At 47.9% G+C, this 22977-nt stretch overlaps 1 protein-coding gene across 3 annotated transcripts; it reads left to right on the top strand.

The window, feature by feature from the left end:
- The first annotated feature begins 4595 nt into the window (after positions 1–4595).
- Positions 4596–17209, top strand: LOC311426542 (uncharacterized protein). Of its 3 annotated transcripts, XM_084502965.1 has the most exons (16): positions 4596–4682; positions 4847–4894; positions 4994–5062; positions 5288–5381; positions 6060–6152; positions 7774–7968; positions 10977–11087; positions 11206–11267; positions 11541–11601; positions 11762–11812; positions 11944–12003; positions 12567–12669; positions 14144–14191; positions 14291–14345; positions 14585–14678; positions 15595–17209. In XM_084502965.1, exons 10-16 carry the CDS (start codon positions 11774–11776, stop codon positions 15892–15894), a joined length of 699 nt encoding a protein of 232 aa, XP_084359091.1. In that variant the 5' UTR covers positions 4596–4682; positions 4847–4894; positions 4994–5062; positions 5288–5381; positions 6060–6152; positions 7774–7968; positions 10977–11087; positions 11206–11267; positions 11541–11601; positions 11762–11773; the 3' UTR covers positions 15895–17209. The 3 variants fall into 3 exon arrangements, 1 of the variants encoding a protein (XP_084359091.1); XR_014686807.1 differs by lacking the exons at positions 6060–6152; positions 7774–7968; positions 10977–11087; ... (6 more) ...; positions 14291–14345; positions 14585–14678; XR_014686808.1 differs by lacking the exons at positions 4994–5062; positions 10977–11087; positions 11206–11267; ... (6 more) ...; positions 14585–14678; positions 15595–17209 and having other exon boundaries at positions 4615–4719; positions 7774–10289.
- The last annotated feature ends 5768 nt before the right edge of the window (positions 17210–22977 follow it).

Here is a 22977-nt window from a genome sequence, read left to right as displayed (position 1 = left end):
TGTGTGAGCATGTATCTGAAAATGGCAGCAGTGGGCATGTAAGGGGTATTCTGTTTCAGGTTTAGGGACAGTTTGTTACATTTCTGGAGCTTTTGCCTGTGTGTTTGCTGTCTGTCGAGTCGTTAGACCATAAAGCCTTCTAGGCTTTATGTGCATGGAATTCACATATTTGAGGTATGTTTATGAGGGGTTGCCAGGTACGTTGTTTTTGGGAAACCGTGGGGTACGGTTTCTTGACCGCGTAAGTGCAGTACTGCCAAGAGACTGAGCAGGGTCACCTTCTTCATCACTGAAGAATAAGTCTGTTGGGGCCCATTTCGGCGCGGCGCCGCCCGGGCCCATTTCGGCGCGGCGCCGCCCGGGCCCATTTCGGCGCGGCGCCGCCCGGGCCCATTTCGGCGCGGCGCCGCCCGGGCCCATTTCGGCGCGGCGCCGCCCGGGCCCATTTCGGCGCGGCGCCGCCCGGGCCCATTTCGGCGCGGCGCCGCCCGGGCCCATTTCGGCGCGGCGCCGCCCGGGCCCATTTCGGCGCGGCGCCGCCCGGGCCCATTTCGGCGCGGCGCCGCCCGGGCCCATTTCGGCGCGGCGCCGCCCGGGCCCATTTCGGCGCGGCGCCGCCCGGGCCCATTTCGGCGCGGCGCCGCCCGGGCCCATTTCGGCGCGGCGCCGCCCGGGCCCATTTCGGCGCGGCGCCGCCCGGGCCCATTTCGGCGCGGCGCCGCCCGGGCCCATTTCGGCGCGGCGCCGCCCGGGCCCATTTCGGCGCGGCGCCGCCCGGGCCCATTTCGGCGCGGCGCCGCCCGGGCCCATTTCGGCGCGGCGCCGCCCGGGCCCATTTCGGCGCGGCGCCGCCCGGGCCCATTTCGGCGCGGCGCCGCCCGGGCCCATTTCGGCGCGGCGCCGCCCGGGCCCATTTCGGCGCGGCGCCGCCCGGGCCCATTACTCAGGTGGAGCTACTGAGCAGGTGAGGTAAAGGAACCGGGAACAGAGAAGTATTGCACAATGGTATGTTGCATTAGTTGTAGTGTGCGTTGTGCAGGACATGGGTATTAGGGCTTGCATGGTAGTGAATGCTGGTTCTCTGTGTTTACAGATGGGGATGAGCCTGTTTAAAGTAATTCCAGTTCAAAAAGTTTCAGTTATTAGCTTGGTGATATTGTCAATTCAATATTAAAACCTGCAGAATAAGCCAAAGGCGGTTTTTGCTTCTAGAATCACTGCAAATATTTGGTCTGCTCTCTGCATGCTTTTGAGATAAAGTTTATTTTAAAAAAGAAACAAAAAGAAAAACAGCTACTTCTCTTGCTCTATTTCTACTTTCTTGTGCTTTGCCCCTCCCCTTTCCCAGGTGATTGGGTTTGGGTGCTGGGCGGGGCCAAAAGGTATATGAGCCCCAGGCATGGCATCAGAGTGCTCCTTCTGCCTGGGCTGCTCTTTGGGGGTAAGTGCTTTGTGTTTCCTTCAGTCAGTTGCAGGGTTCTCTAGGCAGTCTGGAGTCTATGGATTTCTGGATTTCTAAGTGGTTGGAATTCTAGATCTCTAAGTGCTTGAATTAGAGGGATATTTAGTAGAGGCTGCTGGCTCACTTTTTTTTAGGATGGCCGCATATTCTCCTGTTTTTGAGATGTATTTTAATCTCTGCATGTTTAAAACCACTTGTTTTAGTCCCCTGGAGAGTTACACCAGCTTGATTACGTGCAATATGTGGCTTGGCAGCGTAGATGCAGCATTACCAAGAGACTGAGCAGGGTTGTATCAGAGTCCCCTTTTTCATCTGCAAAGGGTAAGTCTGTGATTACTGCTGCCGGGGTTGCTGTGTGTGCATGTCTTTTTGGCGTTTGTGGAGTTGTGTTTTTTTTTTTGTTGTTTGTGCGTGTGTATGTTCCAAGTTTCTGGTTTTCTGAGGGGTAAACAGTTAGTGTGCTGAACGTGGTAGGCAGGTGGAGGTTGGGAGCTGCTCAGGACTGGTAGGTTTGGTTTCTAGGAGTATGCGGCATCCATCCTGTGCGATGCGACTGATCGTTGGGCGGGAACGTTCCAGCTTGTGTGTCCTAAGCAATGTAGCTTGTGTAGTGTGTGTTGTGTGGCCCGGGCAGAGTTTGCTGTGGCACTGTGAGCGAAGAATCTGAGTTAGAGCTGGTGAGCAGCTGAAGTACAGGAGCTGGGAAGAGAGAGGTATTGCAGCAGGTATGCTGTAGCTCTGAAGTACCTCAGAGTGTGCGTTTCTCTTGTGTCTGCAGGTGCTTTGTGCAGTCGTGGACAGGGAAGGGAAATCCTCATGTCACGAAGCACTGAGGGAAGGTGAGTGTTGTCAGCCTGGTCATCCCTTATCCGAAGCGAAGGGAAGACGCTCAGGTGTTTCCCTGTGAGGGTCCGAGGTGAGGCTGTGTGGGATAGAGGAGCAGTGTGGCAGGTGGTTGCTTGCAAGCACAGTGGTCATTGTGTCCTTTTGTGTTCCCAGGTGGCGTGGGTGATGCTGGCCGCTCCTTTCAAGCTTGGACCTAATTTGCAGGTACAGAGGCAAGTGGCCTGCTGTTTTGAAAGGATAAAACTAAAGATGGGGTCCCTTTTGTTGTTGAGGGATGGGTGCTACTGCTGTCAGCTGAATGTTTATCTTCTGCCTGTGTTTTTCCTTTTGTTCAGGCTGAAACGCAGTGCGCAGTGCAGGACGTCTTGACCCGAGCTGCCTCTGCAGTGACTCTGGTGCGCGGTGAGCAGAGGTAACTGTTGTTTTTGGGGCGCGGTTGTCACTGCAGTTATTTTCCTACAGCCAATAGAGTAAAATTCCAGTTTGTCTTTTAGAGGTGCTATAAGTGGGTAAAGAGAACAGATGGAAGCGTGTGCCACGTGGGGTAGGCAAGCGGCTGAGGTACAGGAGGGGATGAGAGTATGTGATTTTTTTCTGGGGATGAAATGGAATTAATTTTGTTGGTGTATAATGTGTTCTGCTCCTAGATTTTTCTTTCAATGTGAAGAAAAGTTTGAGCTAATTCCAGGTAAGAAAGTTCCAGTTACTTGCTGGGTCGTATTGTCCTTTTAATATTCAAAGCTGCAGCAAAAGCATGGGGATTGTTGCTTCTAGAAACACCCCGGTTTTCTTGTTTGCACTCTGCATGCTGTTGAGCTAAAGCAGACTAAAAAAAAAAAAAAAAAAAAAAAAAAGGAAACACACACACACAAAAAAAACCCAACAATAACAAAAAAAAACCACCATTGGGTGACGTGTTGTGAACGCAACGATCATTTAATCCCTTTGTTTTCCCAGGTGGTGTGGATGACACTGGTTGCAGTGTTGGAGCTTGGATTTGGAGAGGAACAGGTGAGCATAGTTGTATGTTGCATCAGCAGTAGTCAGCATTGTGGAGAAGGTGGGCATCATGACCGGCATGCTAGTGAATGCTGGTACTCTGTTTTTGCAGCTGATGATGAGCCTGGCAATTGACTAAGATGATGACCAGTGCCTGTGCATTTCTTGAGGCGGAGGGAATTTACCATGCAGCAACCTGAGAGCTAAGTTGGGGGGCACCTGGTATTTGCATATCTGGGGTGGCTAATGGGAGCTGGGAGCCAGAGCAGCGTGGAGCCAGCTGGCTGAAAATACTTGGTGCCACTGCGAGTTTGGTTCAGGCTGGGTCACGTTCAGGCTGCTTGTGGCTGGGTCACCAGGCTAATAGAAGCAGCGGGATTATTTTGTAGCGTGAGTGCGTGCGCCAGGCAGGACAGTTTCCTTCTGTTCGTCTGTCTTGTAGTGTTGCTTCTGCAGCGTCTGTTCTGTGCTTCTCGGGTCTTGATATCCTCCTAGCTTTTGACACTGGACTGACCAGACAGGCGACTTGGTAGCGGTGCTGAAGGGCCTCAGTGCTTGTTTTGTCATCGTGGCTCTGATCCGAGCACTTCTTGTCTTGCAGTCGCTGCTTGAAATGCAGTTCTGTTTCAGGTCTCGTGCATCGTATTCGGTTTGAGATCGCGTCTGTTTCCATCCTCACTCTTGCAGAAGTCATCTGGGCCGCATCAGGAGCTCTTGCTTGGGAATTGATTTCCTAAGCTTTGTCTTATGGGGTTTTCAGTCCCCATCCTTCTGGTCTGTTGTCTTGAAGGCAGGCTTTTTCAGCCTCCATCATCCCAGTTCTGGCAGTTGCTTCCAGTCGCGTGTCGTGACATTTGAGTCTCCTCTAGGGTCTGGTGCAGAGCACCTGTTCTGACTTGCTGTTGCCATAGGGCTTCCCTCCGGGGGTCACTTTTTCTTGCGCCTTGTGTTGTGTGTTTTGTTTGTAGTGTTTGTGGCGTGGCTGTGTGTGTATGTGTTTGGTCTGGAGCTGTCCTGCCTGGCAGTTAGTGATGACAGCTAACGTGGTAGTGCATGGGTGTGCTAATACATTGTCGGGAGTGTTTTGGCAAAGGCATCCGGTCTACCTCTGGGCACGTACTGAAGGGCAGCTGGCAAAGTCATCTCTGTGGTGTTTGGCAGATGTGTGTGGGGGGGGAGAGTATATCTGCTTGTGAGCAGCTGCTCGCATAGTGCTTGAATGGTGTGCTTGAGGAGGTCTGTTGAATATTGAAAGCTTACAGATAAGGGGTTTTGAAATTTTTATTTTTATTTCTATCCTGTCCCCCAGTACAGCATAAAACTTAGGAGGAACCTGTCATAGAAAAGAGCTCCTTCTGGAACTGTCCAGCACTTGGTAGGCAGCTCGGTGACTGGCTTGATCTACTTCTGAGGTGCTGAGGCAAGGGGCTTCTGTTTAGAAATTATAATATTGTAAATGGGGTTCCTTGTGTTGTTGAGGGATGGGTGCTAATGCTGGCCGCTGAATGATTATCTTGTGACTGTTCTCATTTGTTTAAGGTGAAACAGTGTACAACGCGGGACTTGAGCATAGCTGCTTTCGGCAAGGTGAGCGATGAACAGATGTAGCAGGTACTTTAGGGGTGCAGTTGTCACTGCAGTTACTTAACTGCACAAAGTACAGTAAAAATCCTGTTTATATTTCAGGGGTGTGTTGTAGCTGGCCTAAGAGAGCAGATGGAAGCACCTGCCTCGAGGGCAGGTGAGGGAGCAGAGGTAAGGGAGCAGATGAGAGTAACTGTCCTATCTGTGCTGTGTCTTTGGATGCTGCTTCAGCCTATGCTTTTCTTTTTCTTTTGCAGGTGTGTTGCACAGGCTGAGTGGGGCCAAGCTGCACTCTGAAGAGCAGCACGAGAAGGGCGGGCTGTTTGTGAGCTGGATTGGAGCAGAACTGCCAAGTAGCACAAGGTGACTGCGAAGGGTATCCATCTTGCTTTGCAGGTGCCATGGCAGGCTCTCCACAGAAGCGGTTGAGGATTTGAGAAGAGGTTGCAGATCATCGAGGAGCGATACCTGCAGGGACGGCTTGAAAACGGTATGGCTGCTTTCTCTTCTGTTTATCAGGTGTCCCAGGCAATGTGGGCTGTGATGTTAGCCTTTAGGATCGGAACAAAGCAGGTGCTGATGGCTGTCTTCTTCGGTAGGCAAAGAGTTGCCTGAAGCCCTGTCCTGTGTAGCTTGAGCATGCCTCCCTGAGGATGAGGTGTCCTTTCTATCAGATCCCAAAACTGTGTTGAAGCTGAAATGCTGTGTCTGTGTTTTGGTTGGGGTTGCACCTTGGTGAGTGTAGGGATGGGTTTTAAGTGGGTGCAGCGGAGGGCCCGGCCCCAGTGTCCTGTAGTGTGTTTTGACCCATCAGCATAGCCTTTTAGTTCTTAGCCTACTGAAGTAAGTGATTTCTCCTGCGAGTGGAATGGAATTGACTTTTTTTTTGGTGTGTAATCAGTTCTGCTCCTAGATTTTTCTTTCTGTATAAATAAAAGTTTGAGCTAATTCCAGCAGGAAAAACTTCAGTTACTTGCTTGGTGATAATGTCCTTCTAACATTCAAAGCTGCAGCGAAAGCATGGGGATTGTTGCTTCTAGAAACACCCCAGTTCTCATGTCTGCACTCTGCATGCTGTTGAGCTAAGCCTTATAAATAAGTAAATAAACCACAGCTGCTGCTCCTCCTCTTTCTGCTTTTTTTGTGCTTTCCCCCTGCACTTTCCCAGGTGATTGGCTTCAGGTTCCAGGTGGGACCTAATAGTAACTGAGTTGCAGGTATGCCATCAGAGAGCTCCTTCTGCCTAGGCTGCTCTTTGGGGGTAAGTGCTTTGTTTTTCCTTCAGTCAGTTGCAGGGTTCTTTAGGTGGGTCAGAGTCTATGGATTAATGCATTTTCAAGTAGAAACCGGTACGCATATCTTTTTTGAGGTGGCAACTGGCAGGATCTGTCATAGTAAAGCAATCTAGTAGTAGGTGCCTGTATTGCATGCAGCTCTTCCTCAGGTGAGTAATTGTTATAGCAGTGTTACGGATAGTATGGCGATGTTACTTTGTGTGTTTGCTTTGTGGTTCTGGGTTCCCTTATGATTTTTGCAGAATTACAGGGCTTTTTGTGAGTCTTTGCCTTTATGTCAAATCTTATCAAAGTCACAACCTTGGTGGCAAAGTGATGGAGCAGGGTTTAGGAGAAATGTATCATGGAGGCTCCTTGTGTGAGCATGTATCTGAAAATGGCAGCAGTGGGCATGTAAGGGGTATTCTGTTTCAGGTTTAGGGACAGTTTGTTACATTTCTGGAGCTTTTGCCTGTGTGTTTGCTGTCTGTCGAGTCTTTAGACCATAAAGCCTTCTAGGCTTTATGTGCATGGAATTCACATATTTGAGGTATGTTTATGAGGGGTTGCCAGGTACGTTGTTTTTGGGAAACCGTGGGGTACGGTTTCTAGACCGCGTAAGTGCAGTACTGCCAAGAGACTGAGCAGGGTCACCTTCTTCATCACTGAAGAATAAGTCTGTTGGGGCCCATTTCGGCGCGGCGCCGCCCGGGCCCATTTCGGCGCGGCGCCGCCCGGGCCCATTTCGGCGCGGCGCCGCCCGGGCCCATTTCGGCGCGGCGCCGCCCGGGCCCATTTCGGCGCGGCGCCGCCCGGGCCCATTTCGGCGCGGCGCCGCCCGGGCCCATTTCGGCGCGGCGCCGCCCGGGCCCATTTCGGCGCGGCGCCGCCCGGGCCCATTTCGGCGCGGCGCCGCCCGGGCCCATTTCGGCGCGGCGCCGCCCGGGCCCATTTCGGCGCGGCGCCGCCCGGGCCCATTTCGGCGCGGCGCCGCCCGGGCCCATTTCGGCGCGGCGCCGCCCGGGCCCATTTCGGCGCGGCGCCGCCCGGGCCCATTTCGGCGCGGCGCCGCCCGGGCCCATTTCGGCGCGGCGCCGCCCGGGCCCATTTCGGCGCGGCGCCGCCCGGGCCCATTTCTCAGGTGGAGCTACTGAGCAGGTGAGATAAAGGAGTTGGGAACAGAGAGGTATTGCACAACTGTATGTTGCATCAGTAGTAGCGAGTGTTGTGCAGGAGGTGGGTATTAGATCTGGTGTAGAGGGATGGTTAACTGAGATAGGTCAAGTAGACATAAAACAGCTGAATCTTCACGAGTTGGACAAACATCGCACACAACTTGTCTGAGCCAATCAGACACAAGGACACAATATCCGTTGGCGGTTTGGGAAAGTACCGACTGTGTTATTTCGGTCGAAAGGATGAGGAAGAAGCTGATACGATAAGGACGTAGGGGGACCAATCATGAGCTTAACTTTTGTAATATGTATGAGCTAATTATATGTTAAGGAATAAAAGGCGTCTGAGCTATCCAATAAATCGAAGCTTGCTGATCACTCATAGTGAGTGTCCCTGTCTTCCTTCTGTCGACAACAAATGGCGCCTGAACAGGGACCCCGCTGGCGGTGAACCTGCGAGCCACGGATCGACGGAATAAGGGAAGGAAACAGGTCCTGCAGTGCAGCTCAGGAGGTGGAAGGGACGAAAATGCTGAATCCTCGCACCCGGGAGCACCTATAGAGGGTCCCGCCGGCCACGCGTCGCCGAGGTCTTGCAAAGGCTGCAACAGCGCTGACGTAAACAAAGGTATGGAGAGACAAGCGACGTATGATCTGCTCAAGTGCTTTTTAGAAAAGCAGAGCACGCAGGGTATAGACTGTAAAAAGGAATTGCGGAGGGACGCGGAAAAAGGAATTGCGGAGGGACGCGGGAAATTGAAGTAATCGCGGTGCGATGCGGGATATCCGAGATCGAGTTGCTACAGTAGACCAGAGGCATCAGTGGACAACGGCAGCTGACCCTCACTGTGTGGTGAGTCGGCACAGAGCAGAGGGGTGGACATCAGGACCCTGCAGACTGTCAGATGTAACCATGGAAGCAGCGGCGGCTGTGCTGCTTCTCTCTGGCATTCATTTTATAAGAGGTTTATCTTGCAATGCAAAAAAGACTATTCGTCCCCAGATCGGTGTTATAACTATGTTTCTGGATAAGATTCCTTGGGGTTGCCACATTCTATGGATTAGTAATGACGACTTAGCTCTATTGCGGGGCAGGAGTGCAGAGATGCAGATTACACTGCCAAATGACCACCGGCAGACTTGAGGAGACACTGCTCGGCTGCGGGGATCGGCTGCAGCGTGGACGCCCCTAGGTGCACCCTGAGCGTTTTTGCTCGGAGGGGACTCCACTCTCAGCTGCTCACCACAGGAGCAAAGATCTCCTGAAGCTGCAGACAAACAGTATGTTTTCAGCTGTTGGAGGAATACTAACTGAAGTGTTAATAATTGTATGTGTTATTCTTAAATGTCCAGGTATTTTGTGTTGAAAGTATTTGTGTAAGGGTAAGGTTTTAAAACAAAGTGTTGCAAGTCACTTCACGAGGAACACAATGAGAGACAATACTTATTTGTTGGGTTATGATTCTAAATTATATTGGCCGCACGTATTGTTTGCTTATCATTCTAAATTATATTCTCGTGGTGTGATTGAGGTTGTGGTATGATTGAGATTGAGATGTGCCAGAGGCCTCTGGGTGTGCAATTGTGCTGTGTGTGTGCGAGTGTGCTATGTACTGTGTTAGTGAGAGCGTGCTTATTGCCATAGTGCAGGTTGCCATAGTGCAGGCTGAAATCATAGGAAATTAGTGCCGGCAAAAAAATCATAGGAAAATGAAGGACGACGTAGCCCTAGATTCATTACAGTGCTTTTTAGAAAAATGGGGAGTCGATTGTAAGCAACTAGCAGGACTAGTTGCGATCGGTCGAGCAAAATCATATTTCACAAGTATGGAGTCAAGGACTGGGGGCTTTGGGAGCTGAAGCAAAATCTAATAACAATCCGATGTGGAATAATGACACTGCAAAGGCTCTGCCACCTGGCATGTTTTTGATTTGCGGGGATCATGCATGGCAAGGAATACCTGCCAACGCGTTTGGGGGTCCATGTTATCTAGGGCGACTCACATTGTTCGCCCCGGACTTATACAGTCTCCGGAACCAGAGCTTGTCGCAGAGATCCAAACGAGCTCTTAAGACTTTAGGTTCTGACTGTGATGATGGTGTAGAATTATGGGGCGCTGCTGAGAGAATATTTGCTTCATTAGTTCCAGCAGTGGGAACTGCACATGTTTTGGCTAGCATTAATAAGCTTGCTTGTTGGGCTGTTAAGCAATCAAATGTAACAACTGAAATTATTACTGAAATGGCACAAGATATGGATAGTCTTAGGCATGTTGTGTTACAAAATAGGGCTGCAATTGATTTTTTGCTTTTAGCGCAAGGATATGGATGTGAAGATTTTGAAGGAATGTGTTGTTTCAATCTTTCAGATCATGGTCAATCGATTCATGACCAGTTGAAATGGTTGATGCAGCACACAAAGAAAATTACAGTACAACCTAGTTGGCTTGACAATTGGTTGCAGTCCATCTTTGGGGGTCTGTCTAACTGGTTAGTGAGTCTAATCAAAGAGGGATTTCGCTTTCTGCTTATAGTTATATTGATAAAAATAGCTGCGCGAATAATTTTTGGTTGCTTAACTAAGAAGCTTGAACAAGTCACAGAAAAGGTATTAGTAGTCCAAAATAAAAACGGGGGAATTGTAGAGGGATGGTTAACTGAGATAGGTCACGTAGACATAAAACAGCTGAATCTTTACGAGTTGGACAAACATCGCACACAACTTGTCTGAGCCAATCAGACACAAGGACGCAATATCCGTTGGCGGTTTGGGAAAGTACCGACTGTGTTATTTCGGTCGAAAGGATGAGGAAGAAGCTGATAAGATAAGGACGTAGGGGGACCAATCATGAGCTTAACTTTTGTAATATGTATGAGCTAATTATATGTTAAGGAATAAAAGGCGTCTGAGCTATCCAATAAATCGAAGCTTGCTGATCATATCACTCATATTGAGTGTCCCTGTCTTCCTTCCGTCAAGAACACTCTGGCATGCTAGTGATTGCTGGTTCTCTGTTTTTGCAAGTGATAATGAATGTGTTTGACGTAATTCCATTTGAAAAAGTTCCAGTTACTTGACTGGTCGTGTTGTCCTTTTAATATTAAAAGCTGCAGCAAAAGCATGGGGATTGTTGCTTCTAGAAACACCCCAGGTCTCTTGTCTGTTCTCTGCATGATGTTCAGGTAAAGCAGATTTAAAAAAAAAAAAACACAAATAAACAAACAAAACAAACAAACAAAAAAAAACAGCTACTGCTCCTCCTGCTCTGCTCCTACTTCCTTGTGCTTTGTCCCTCCCCTTTTCCAGGTGATAGGGTTTGGATATTGGGCGGGGCCAAATGGTATATGAGCCCCAGGCATGACATCAGAGAGCTCCTTCTGCCTGGGCTGCTCTTTGGGGTAAGTGTTTTGTTTTCCTTCAGTCAGTTGCAGGGTTCTCTAGGCAGGCTGGAGTCTATGGATTTCCGGATTTCTAAGTGCTTGGAATTCACTTAACAGAGGAATATTTAGTAGAGGTTGCTGGCTCTTTTTTTTTTTTTTTTTTTTTTTTTTTTTTTTTTGATGGTGGGATGCTCTTCTTTTTTTGAGCTATATTTTAATCTCTAGATGTATAAACCTACTTGTGTAATTTTCCAGAGGACTAAAACCAGCTTCATTTCATGCTACATGTGGCTTGGCAGTTTAGATGCAGCATTACCAAGAGCCTGAGCAGGGTTGTATCAGAGTCTGCTCTTTCCTCTGCAAAGGGTAAGTCTGTGATTACCTCTGCAGGGGCTGCTGTGCGTGCACGTCTTTTTGGCATTTATGGATCTCAGATAGTGTTTTTTTTTGTGTGTGTGTATATTCTAAGCTTTTATTTTTTGAGGGGCAAATAGTGTGTGTGCTGAGCGTGGTTGGCAGGAGGAGGTGGGGAGCTGCTCAGGACTGGTAGGTTTGGTTTCTAGGAGTGTGCGGCAGCCTTCCTATGCGACGCGATTGATTATTGGGTGGGAATGTTCCAGTTTGTGTGTCTTAGCCATTGTAGCTTGTGTAGTGTGTGTTGTGTGGCCCAGGCAGAGTTTGCTGTGGCACTGTGAGCGAAGAATCTGAGTTAGAGCTGGTGAGCAGCTGAAGTACAGGAGCTGGGAAGAGAGAGGTATTGCAGCAGGTATGCTGTAGCTCTGAAGTACCTCAGAGTGTGCGTTTCTCTTGTGTCTGCAGGTGCTTTGTGCAGTCGTGGACAGGGAAGGGAAATCCTCATGTCACGAAGCACTGAGGGAAGGTGAGTGTTGTCAGCCTGGTCATCCCTTATCCGAAGCGAAGGGAAGACGCTCAGGTGTTTCCCTGTGAGGGTCCGAGGTGAGGCTGTGTGGGATAGAGGAGCAGTGTGGCAGGTGGTTGCTTGCAAGCACAGTGGTCATTGTGTCCTTCTGTGTTCCCAGGTGGCGTGGGTGATGCTGGCCGCTCCTTTCAAGCTTGGACCTAATTTGCAGGTACAGAGGCAAGTGGCCTGCTGTTTTGAAAGGATAAAACTAAAGATGGGGTCCCTTTTGTTGTTGAGGGATGGGTGCTACTGCTGTCAGCTGAATGTTTATCTTCTGCCTGTGTTTTTCCTTTTGTTCAGGCTGAAACGCAGTGCGCAGTGCAGGACGTCTTGACCCGAGCTGCCTCTGCAGTGACTCTGGTGTGTGATGAGCAGAGGTAACTGTTGTTTTTGGGGCGCGGTTGTCACTGCAGTTATTTTCCTACAGCCAATAGAGTAAAATTCCAGTTTGTCTTTTAGAGGTGCTATAAGTGGGTAAAGAGAACAGATGGAAGCGTGTGCCACGTGGGGTAGGCAAGCGGCTGAGGTACAGGAGGGGATGAGAGTATGTGATTTTTTTTTTTTCTGGGGATGAAATGGAATTAATTTTGTTGGTGTATAATGTGTTCTGCTCCTAGATTTTTCTTTCAATGTGAAGAAAAGTTTGAGCTAATTCCAGGTAAGAAAGTTCCAGTTACTTGCTGGGTCGTATTGTCCTTTTAATATTCAAAGCTGCAGCAAAAGCATGGGGATTGTTGCTTCTAGAAACACCCCAGTTTTCTTGTTTGCACTCTGCATGCTGTTGAGGTAAAGCAGACCAAAAAAAAAATAATAAATAAAGGAAACACACACACACACACAAAAAAACAACAATAACAAAAAAAAACCACCATTGGGTGACGTGTTGTGAACGCAACGATCATTTAATCCCTTTGTTTTCCCAGGTGGTGTGGATGACACTGGCTGCACTGTTGGAGCTTGGACTCGGAGAGGAACACGTGAGCACAATCGTATGTTGCATCAGTAGTGGTCAGCATTGTGGAGAAGGTGAGCAATGGGGCTGGCGTCCTAGTGAATGCTGGTACTCTGTTTTTGCAGCTGATGATGAGCCTGGCAATTGACTAAGATGACAATCAGTGCCTGTGCGTTTCTTGAAGCGGAGGGACTTTACCATGCAGCAACCTGAGAGCTAAGCTGGGGGGCACCTGGTATTTGCATATCTGGGGTGGCTAATGGGAGCTGGGAGTCAGAGCAGCATGGAGCCAGCTGGCTGACTAGACTTGGTTCCACGGTGAGGGTGGTTCAGGCTGGGTCACGTTCAGGCTGCTTGTGGCTGGGTCACCAGGCTAATAGAAGAAGCGGGATTATTTTGTAGCGTGAGTGCGTGCGCCAGGCAGGACAGTTTCCTTCTGTTTGTCTGTCTTGTGTTGCTTCTGCGATGTCTGTTCTGTGCTTCTCGGGTCTTGATATCCTCCTAGCTTTTGACACTGGACTGACCAGACAGGCGACTTGGTAGTGGTGCTGAAGGGCCTCAATGCATGTTTTGTCATCGTGACTCTGATCAGAGCACTTCTTGTCTTGCAGTCACTGCTTAAAGAGCAGGTCTGTTTCAGGTCTTGTGCATCATATTCGGTTTGAGATCGCGTCTGTTTCCATCCTCACTCTTGCAGAAGTCATCTGGGCCGCATCAGGAGCTCTTGTTGGGAATTGATTTCCTAAGCGTCGTCTTATGGGGTTTTCAGTCCCCATCCTTCTGGTCTGTTGTCTTGAAGGCAGGCTTTTTCGGCCTCCATCATCCCAGTTCTGGCAGTTGCTTCCAGTCGCGTGTCGTGACATTTGAGTCTCCTCTAGGGTCTGGTGCAGAGCACCTGTTCTGACTTGCTGTTGCCATAGGGCTTCCCTCCGGGGGTCACTTTTTCTTGCGCCTTGTGTTGTGTGTTTTGTTTGTAGTGTTTGTGGCGTGGCTGTGTGTGTATGTGTTTGGTCTGGAGCTGTCCTGCCTGGCAGTTAGTGATGACAGCTAACGTGGTAGTGCATGGGTGTGCTAATACATTGTCGGGAGTGTTTTGGCAAAGGCATCCGGTCTACCTCTGGGCACGTACTGAAGGGCAGCTGGCAAAGTCATCTCTGTGGTGTTTGGCAGATGTGTGTGGGGGGGGAGAGTATATCTGCTTGTGAGCAGCTGCTCGCATAGTGCTTGAATGGTGTGCTTGAGGAGGTCTGTTGAATATTGAAAGCTTACAGATAAGGGGTTTTGAAATTTTTATTTTTATTTCTATCCTGTCCCCCAGTACAGCATAAAACTTAGGAGGAACCTGTCATAGAAAAGAGCTCCTTCTGGAACTGTCCAGCACTTGGTAGGCAGCTCGGTGACTGGCTTGATCTACTTCTGAGGTGCTGAGGCAAGGGGCTTCTGTTTAGAAATTATAATATTGTAAATGGGGTTCCTTGTGTTGTTGAGGGATGGGTGCTAATGCTGGCCGCTGAATGATTATCTTGTGACTGTTCTCATTTGTTTAAGGTGAAACAGTGTACAACGCGGGACTTGAGCATAGCTGCTTTCGGCAAGGTGAGCGATGAACAGATGTAGCAGGTACTTTAGGGGTGCAGTTGTCACTGCAGTTACTTAACTGCACAAAGTACAGTAAAAATCCTGTTTATATTTCAGGGGTGTGTTGTAGCTGGCCTAAGAGAGCAGATGGAAGCACCTGCCTCGAGGGCAGGTGAGGGAGCAGAGGTAAGGGAGCAGATGAGAGTAACTGTCCTATCTGTGCTGTGTCTTTGGATGCTGCTTCAGCCTATGCTTTTCTTTTTCTTTTGCAGGTGTGTTGCACAGGCTGAGTGGGGCCAAGCTGCACTCTGAAGAGCAGCACGAGAAGGGCGGGCTGTTTGTGAGCTGGATTGGAGCAGAACTGCCAAGTAGCACAAGGTGACTGCGAAGGGTATCCATCTTGCTTTGCAGGTGCCATGGCAGGCTCTCCACAGAAGCGGTTGAGGATTTGAGAAGAGGTTGCAGATCATCGAGGAGCAATACCTGCAGGGATGGCTTGAAAACGGTATGGCTGCTTTCTCTTCTGTTTATCAGGTGTCCCAGGCAACGTGGGCTGTGATGTTAGCCTTTAGGATCGGAACAAAGCAGGTGCTGATGGCTGTCTTCTTTGGTAGGCAAAGAGGTGCCCAAAGCCCTGTACTGTGTAGCCTGAGCACACCTTGCTGAGGATGAGGTGTCCTTTCTACCAGTTCCCAAAACTGTGTTGAAGCTGAAATGCTGCGTTTGTGTTTGGGTTGGGGTTGCACCTTGGTGAGTGTAGGGATGGATTTTAAGTGGGTGCAGCGGAGGGCCTGGACCCAGTGTCCTGTAATGTGTTTTAACACATCAGCATAGCCTTTTGGTTCTCAGCTTACTGAAGTAAGTGATTTTTCCTGTGAGTGGAATGGAATTGAATTCTTTTTTGGCATGTAATCAGTTCTGCTCCTAGACTTTTCTTTCTATGTAAATAAAAGCTTGAGCTAATTCCAGATGAAAAAAAAAAAAAATCAGCTATTTGCTTGGTCATTTTGTCCTTTTAATATTCAAAGCTGTAGCAAAAGCATGGGGATTGTTGTGGAGGAATGGTTAAGTGAGGTAGGACACGTGGATGTTGAGCAGTTAGGAGGTCATGGGCTAGGGAGGTACCGTACTCAACTCATATGAGCCTGGGCACGTGCGCAGCCGGTTGAGAACCAATCAGGCCCAAGGACACGATGCCCTTGTGTGGTTGGGAAAGTCTTTAAGGCGGGACAGTAGCTAAAAGAGGGAGGAACTAACTGACAAGATAGGAAAGTGTTAGCCAATCCTGAGCTTAGTTTTTGCAATATGTATGAGTTGATTATGTTCGAACTAGATAAAAGGCGACTGAGCTATCCATTAAAGTTGAAGTTCACTGTTCACTCATATTGAGTGTCTGTCTTCCTTCCGTCGACAACAAATAGCGCCCGAACAGGGACCGATCTGAACGGGATTTGGATACTGCTGGCGGTGATCCTGGGCCACGGTTGGACGGAATAAGGGAGGAACCGGTCCTGCAACGCAGCCCAGGAGGTGGAAGGGACAAGAATCCCCTCACCCGTGTCGGGAAGGTGAAAGGGACGTGGAGTCCCCGCACCCGGGAGAGGATCCCGCCGGTCACGCGTCGCCGAGGTCTGAAAGGTGAAAGGGACGAAAACTTGGAGTCCCCGCACCCGCAGCTCGGAAGGTGGAAGGGAGTCCCCGCACCCGGGATGAGCCTATAAAGGGTCCCGCCGGAGAAGCGCCGCCGAGGTCTTTGCAAAGGCTGCAACCGACGTATATAAAGGTATGGAGAGACATCGGCGTATGCTTTGCTCGAATGCTTTTTAGAAAAGCGGAGCACTTCAGATATAGACTGCAAAAAGGATTTACCAGGATTATTAGCATATGGAGTAATGCAGGGTTGTTTTATCAATCCTGATACAGTTTTTGAACAAACAGAGTGGCGTAAATTTGGGGACAAATTGTTTGATGAAGTTATTAATGAAAATAAGGCTGCTAAAAAATTATTGAAGCCTTGGAGAGCAGTCACTAACGCCTTAGTTATACATCAGGCTGAGCAGAGAGTCGCTACTGCCGCTACAGAGCGACTGGGATTGCCGGGAAGTGTTGGAGCTGGGGATTGCCCACTGCTGCCTTCAGTGAGAACGATAACGCTGCCTCAGGGGGCTACGGGGCAGTGGGAGCCTCCCCCCCCCTCAGTCACCGCCACGAGCAGTGCTGCGCTCGGAGTTCCGCGGAATCGAACGGCAGCTGACCCTCACCATGTGGCGAGTCGGCACAGAGCAGAGGGACGGACATCAGGACCCTGCAGCCTGTCTGATGTAACCATGGAAGCAGCGGTGGCTGTGCTGCTTCTCTCTGGCATTCTTTTTATAAGAGGTTTACCTTGCAATGAAAAAGGGATACTAACTGGAGTGTTATTAATTGTATGTGTTATTTTTAAATGTCCAGGTATTTTGTGTTGAAAGTATTTGTGTAAGGGTAAGGTTTTAAAACAAAGTGTTGCAAGTCACTTCATGAGGAACACAATGAGAGGCAATACTTGTTTGTTTGCTTATCATTCTAAATTATATTCGTGTGGTATGATTGAGGTTGTGGTATGATTGAGAGTGAGATGTGCCAGAGGCCTCTGGGTGTGTGAGTGTGCTGTGTACTGTGTTAGTGAGAGCGCATTTATTGCCATAGTGCAGGCTGAAATCATAGGAAATTAGTACTGGTCGAGCAAAATCATGTTTCACAAGTATGGAGTCATTGTGCGAAGTAGCCACTTGGAGAAACTTAAGGGAACGTACTGTTTAAAACTTTTTGATCGTAATGAGTCAATTCACAAATCCATTACTTTCTTGAAAGAGCACGTGAGAAAGAGTCAATATGGTATCAATCCTTTCAATCAATGGTTCACTGATATAATTGAAACAATGCATAGATGGTTACTGGGATTAATCAAAGAGGGATTAAGGATTTTGTTCACTGTGGTGTCAATCATCATTGCATGTAGTATTGTGATAAATGTGGTTAAAGAGTTACTTGCAAAAATGTTATAAAATGTTATAGAGATTTTGAAGTGGTGCCAGAAACAGGTACCCAGTGGATCACTGCAAAGTGGACTGAAGCAGCTTTAGAATCTGCACACGCCGAAGACGACCAGGAAGAGGTTCCTGATAATCATTCTGACAATGACGTGGGCTGTGACACCTCGACGACTATCAAGAACAGCCTTTGATCACCATCAAGTGATTAGGTTTAAGTGTGTTACTACTAAGTTGTGTTACTTACTATTAATTGTGTTACCGTTAAGTGCTTACAGTAATTGTAGTGTTATTAGGGTTAAGTTGTGTTATGTTATGTACCCTTTCAGAACATGCTTGTTTGGGGTCCCAATAGGGGATCCAAAGGAACTGAGTGAAATGTTAGCACCATACTCTGCCCGTATTACTCTGCTTAATGGATCTTTTTCTGACTGTAGGAACTGCACACGCTTTGGCTAGCATAAATAAGCTTGCTTGTTGGGCTGTTAAACAGTCAAATGTAACCACCCAAGTTCTTTCTGAAATGTCGCAAGACACGGAAAGCCTAAGGCACGCTGTGCTGCAAAATAGGGCCGCTATTGATTTCTTGTTCTTGGCTCAGGGACATGGGTGTGAAGATGTAGAAGGAATGTGTTGCTTTAATCTTTCCGACCATGGTCAGTCAATTCACGACCAGTTGAAATGGTTAAGGGATCATACACAAAAAATTGTAGTACAAGATAGTTGGTTTGAAGGTTGGCTTAAATCTGTTTTGGGGAACATGGGTGGACGGGTTTTGTTAGTTAAAGAGGGACTTTGCTTTCTACTTATAATTATATTGATTATAATTGCTGCATATGTAACCTTTAACTGCCTAACTAAGAAACTAGAGCAACTCACAGAGAAGGTATTTGTATCACAAAATAAAAATGGGGGAATTGTGGAGGAATGGTTAAGTGAGGTAGGACACGTGGATGTTGAGCAGTTAGGAGGTCATGGGCTAGGGGAGGTACCGTACTCAACTCATATGAGCCTGGGCACGTGCGCAGCCGGTTGAGAACCAATCAGGCCCAAGGACACGATGCCCTTGTGTGGTTGGGAAAGTCCCTAAGGCGGGACAGTAGCTAAAAGAGGGAGGAACTAACTGACAAGATAGGAAAGTGTTAGTCAATCCTGAGCTTAGTTTTTGCAATATGTATGAGTTGATTATGTTCGAACTAGATAAAAGGCGACTGAGCTATCCATTAAAGTTGAAGTTCACTGTTCACTCATATTGAGCGTCTGTGTCTTCCTTCCGTCGACAACAGATTGTAACTTCTAGAAACACCCCAGTTCTCATGTCTGCACTCTGCATGCTGTTGAGCTAAGCCTTATAAATAAGGTAATAAAACCACAGCTGCTGTTCCTGTTCTTTCTGCTTTTTTGTGCTTTCCCCCTGCACTTTCCCATGTGATTGGCTTCAGGTTCCAGGTGGGACCTAATAGTAACTGAGTTGCAGGTGTGCCATGAGAGAGCTTCTTCTGCCTGGGCTGCTCTTTGGGGTAAGTGCTTTGTTTTTCCTTCAGTCAGTTGCAGGGTTCTTTAGGTGGGTCAGAGTGTATGGACTGATGCATTTTCAAGTAGAAACCGGTACGCATATCTTTTTGAGGTGGCAACTGGTAGGATCTGTCATAGTAAAGTAATCTAAGTAGTAGGTGCCTGTATTGCATGCAGCTCTTCCTCAGGTGAGTAGTTATTACAGCAGTTTTACGGATAGTATGGCGATGTTATTTTGTGTGTTTGCTTTGTGTTTCTGGGTCCCTTATGATTTTTGCAGAATTACAGGGCTTTTTGTGAGTCTTTGCCTTTATGTCAAATCTTATCAAAGTCACAACCTTGGTGGCAAAGTGATGGAGCATGGTTTAGGAGAAATGTATCATTGAAGAGCCCTGTGTGAGCATGTATCTGAAAATGGCAGCATTGGGCATATAAGCAGTGGTCTTTCTCAGGGTTAGGGGCGGTTTGTTATATTTCTGGAGCTTTTGCCTGTGTGTTTGCTGTCTGTCGAGTCGTTAGACCATAAAGCCTTCTAGGCTTTATGTGCATGGAATTCACATATTTGAGGTATGTTTATGAGGGGTTGCCAGGTACGTTGTTTTTGGGAAACCGTGGGGTACGGTTTCTTGACCGCATAAGTGCAGTACTGCCAAGAGACTGAGCAGGGTCACCTTCTTCATCACTGAAGAATAAGTCTGTTCGGGCACATTTCAGCGCAGCGCTGCCCGGGCACATTTCTCAGTTGGAGCTACTGAGCAGGTGAGTTAAAGGAACCAGGAACAGAGAGGTATTGCACAATGATATGTTGCATTAGTAGTAGTGAGCGTTGTGCAGGAGGTGGGTATTAGCTCTGGCATGCTAGTGAATGCTGGTTCTCTGTTTTTGCAAGTGATGATGAACCTGTTTGACGTAATTCCATTTGAAAAAGTTCCAGTTACTTGACTGGTTGTGTTGTCCTTTTAATATTAAAAGCTGCAGCAAAAGCATGGGGATTGTTGCTTCTAGAAACACCCCAGGTCTCTTGTCCTCTGCATGTTGTTCAGGTAAAGCAGATTTAAAAAAAAAAAAAAAAAAAAGAAAATGAAAATCTGCTGCTCCTGCTCTGCTCCTACTTTCTTGTGCTTTGTCCCTCCCCTTTACAATGTGATTGGGTTTGGGTGCTGGGCAGGGCCAAATGGTATATGAGCCCCAGGCATGACATCAGAGAGCTCCTTCTGCCTGGGCTGCTCTTTGAGGTAAGTGTTTTGTTTTCCTTCAGTCAGTTGCAGGGTTCTCTAGGCAGGCTGGAGTCTATGGATTTCTGGATTTCTAAGTCCTTGGAATTCACTTAACAGAGGGATATTTAGTAGAGGTTGCTGGCTCACTGTTCTTTGCGATGGTGGGATACGCTTCTGTTTTTTGAGCTATATTTTAATCTCTAGATGTACAAGCCTACTTGTGTAATTTTCCAGGGGACTAAAACCAGCTTCATTTCATGCTACATGTGGCTTGGCAGTTTAGATGCAGCGTTACCAAGAGCCTGAGCAGGGTTGTATCAGAGTCTGCTCTTTCCTCTGCAAAGGGTAAGTCTGTGATTACCTCTGCAGGGGCTGCTGTGCGTGCACGTCTTTTTGGCATTTATGGATCTCAGATGTTTTTTTTTTTTTTTTGTGTGTGTGTATGTTCTAAGGTTTTGTTTTTTTGAGGGGCAAATAGTGTGTGTGCTGAGCGTGGTTGGCAGGAGGAGGTGGGGAGCTGCTCAGGACTGGTAGGTTTGGTTTCTCAGAGTGTGCGGCAGCCTTCGGGTGCGATGCGACTGATTGTTGAGTCTCTCCTTGGGTCTGCTGCAGAGCACCTGTTCTGACTTGCTGTTGCCATAGGGCTTCCCTCTGGGGGGTCACTTTTTCTTGTGCCTTGTGTTGTGTGTTTTGTTTTAGTGTTTGTGGCGTGCCTGTGTGTGTATGTGTTTGGTCTGGAGCTGTCCTGCCTGGCAGTTAGCAATGACAGCTAACGTGGCAGTGCATGGGTGTACTAATACATTGTCCGGACTGTTTTGGCAAAGACATCCAGTCTGCCTCTGGGCATGTGCTGAAGGGCAGCTGTCACAGTATATCTGTTTGCGCACAACTTCTTGTTTACCTCTATTCATTTAATAAATTGTAAAATTTAATTGCAATCCAATTTGGGACCCAGTCATGTATGACAACTGGGGGCTTGTCCGGGAGGGCTTTGGTTCCTGAATTCTTACTTTATCTAGGAGAGGCGCCCCACCATTTGGTGGCTGCTGTTCGAGTCAGGTCGGGACTAATGGCATCTTGAACCTGAATAAAGGTAAGCAAAGGTTTTGATTTTTTTTTCAGTTCCCTTGCTGGCTGCAGCACTATATTTTGCCCGTAATTCTGCGTGTGAAGATCTGAATGAAGACAATGGAGTCATAAGCGTTTAAAGCGTATACTGTTCTGTTGGGTGGGTTTCGGTTGCCTGTGTGTGTAAGAGTGTGACTGAGACGGAATTCAGTTCCGAAGCGATTGTGGAGGTCTTCTAACCACGGTTCCAATCTCCCACGAGGGACTTGGCCAGTGAAGGAACGAAGGTATTCCTATAGGATTTGTGGGTGGGTGATAGATCTTAAATCCTCTGTAAGACACTCTTATTAAGGTAACCAAGGGCTGTGGGAATTGGCACAGTAACATTCCTAGATGGGTCAGACAAAGTCGAAGACCAGGGACCAGAAGAAAGGGAGCAAATTACCAGACATACCACCAGAAAGTCCATTAGGAATAACGGTTAGAAATTGGAATGAGAGGGGCCCCAGAAAAGGAAAAAGTAAATAAAAACCGGTCCAGTATTGTGTGATAGAATGGCCAAAGGAGCCTTTAACACCACATATCTTTCAGCCTGCTTTTGGATCCTTTGAAGACTGTATTTGTCAGGCCTTAAATACACATGTTAATTCGAGGGAACCTTTTTGCTGGGAAGAAAGTGATTATGCAGGATTATGGATCAGGAGGACTTCATGTCCTTTTCCAGCCTCAATATTTACACTAAAAGCAGATAAGAAATTTGAAGAAGAAGAACAGGAAAAAGAAAAAGATAAACGGGAGCCGTTGGATAACCTACCATCTCCATATCCTAACAATCCACCTCCGGTGGCTGTGGTATCTCCAGCAGTACCACCATTGCCCCAGCTTTCAACACCATCAGCACGAGAATGAGACCGACCACCGGCTGCATGCATGAGAAGTAGTACTGCCATATCTGAGAGAGCTCCTCTATATCCCTTAAGGGAGGTAACTGGTGTATAACTGGGTTGGAGTTTTAACAGGGCTTTAATGGTTTCAGGGTTAGCGTGTTAGTGTTTTAGAGTTTTTTTTGTTGTTGGTGGTGTTTTTTTTTTTTTTTTCTTGGGATGGAGTGTTGCTATGTTTTTTAGGGTTAGGGTCCTAGGGTTTTATTTTTGGTCAGTTACTTAGGGTTAGTGTGTTAAGATCCTTTTTTTTTTTTTTTTTTTTTTTTTTTCAGGTTAGGTTCTCCAGGGTTAGGGTTTTGAGCATCCTAGTTTTTTGGGTTATGGTGTTGAGCATCCTAATGTTTTGTGTTAGGGCTTTGGGTTTTAAGCATCCTAATTTTTGGGTTAGAGTTTTGTGTGTCTTCATGTTTTCAGTTTGTGCTTAGAGCGTCCTAAAGTTTTGGGTTTTGGTTTGTGTTTTGAGCGTCCTAATGTTTAGAGTTAGGGTTTTGAGCATCCTACTGTTTTGGGGTGGCTTTGGGTTTTGTGCATCTTAATTTTGGGGTTAAGGCTTCAAGCGTTCTAATTTTGTTGTTTAGGGCTTTGAGAATCCTAATGTTTTGGGTTTGGGTTTTGAGCGTCTTAAGTGTTTGGGTTAGGGCTTTTAGGCATAGTACTTCAGGGGTTTAGTGTGGTAAATAGTTTGGGTTAGGCCTGTAGGGGTTTCAAAGTTTTTTAGTGTTACGGGTTGAGGCTTTTTTGAAAGGCCGGTAAGTGCTTGGGTTACAGTGAGTGCCGGTAAATGTATTTCTCGAACACTCGGCCTGTGATTGGTCAAGCCAGCTGCCTTGGGAATGCCGGTAGGCGTAGTTTTCCGGCACCGGGCTTCCGGGAGGCCATGTTATTTGCCCAGAGTATGCCGGGAGATGTAGTTCTCGGGCTCTGGACTTCCGGGAGGCCATGTTGAGTGCCCAAAGCATGGTGGGAGGTGTAGTTTTTGGACTCTGAACTTCCGGGAGGCCATGTTTGGTTCCCAGAGCATACCGGGAAAT

This window comes from Aythya ferina (assembly GCF_964211825.1).
Source record: "Aythya ferina genome assembly, chromosome: W".
NCBI classification, from domain to species: domain Eukaryota; kingdom Metazoa; phylum Chordata; class Aves; order Anseriformes; family Anatidae; genus Aythya; species Aythya ferina.
The sequence above is the reverse complement of the archived record's forward strand: the minus strand, read 5'-3'. Positions and strand labels throughout refer to the sequence as shown.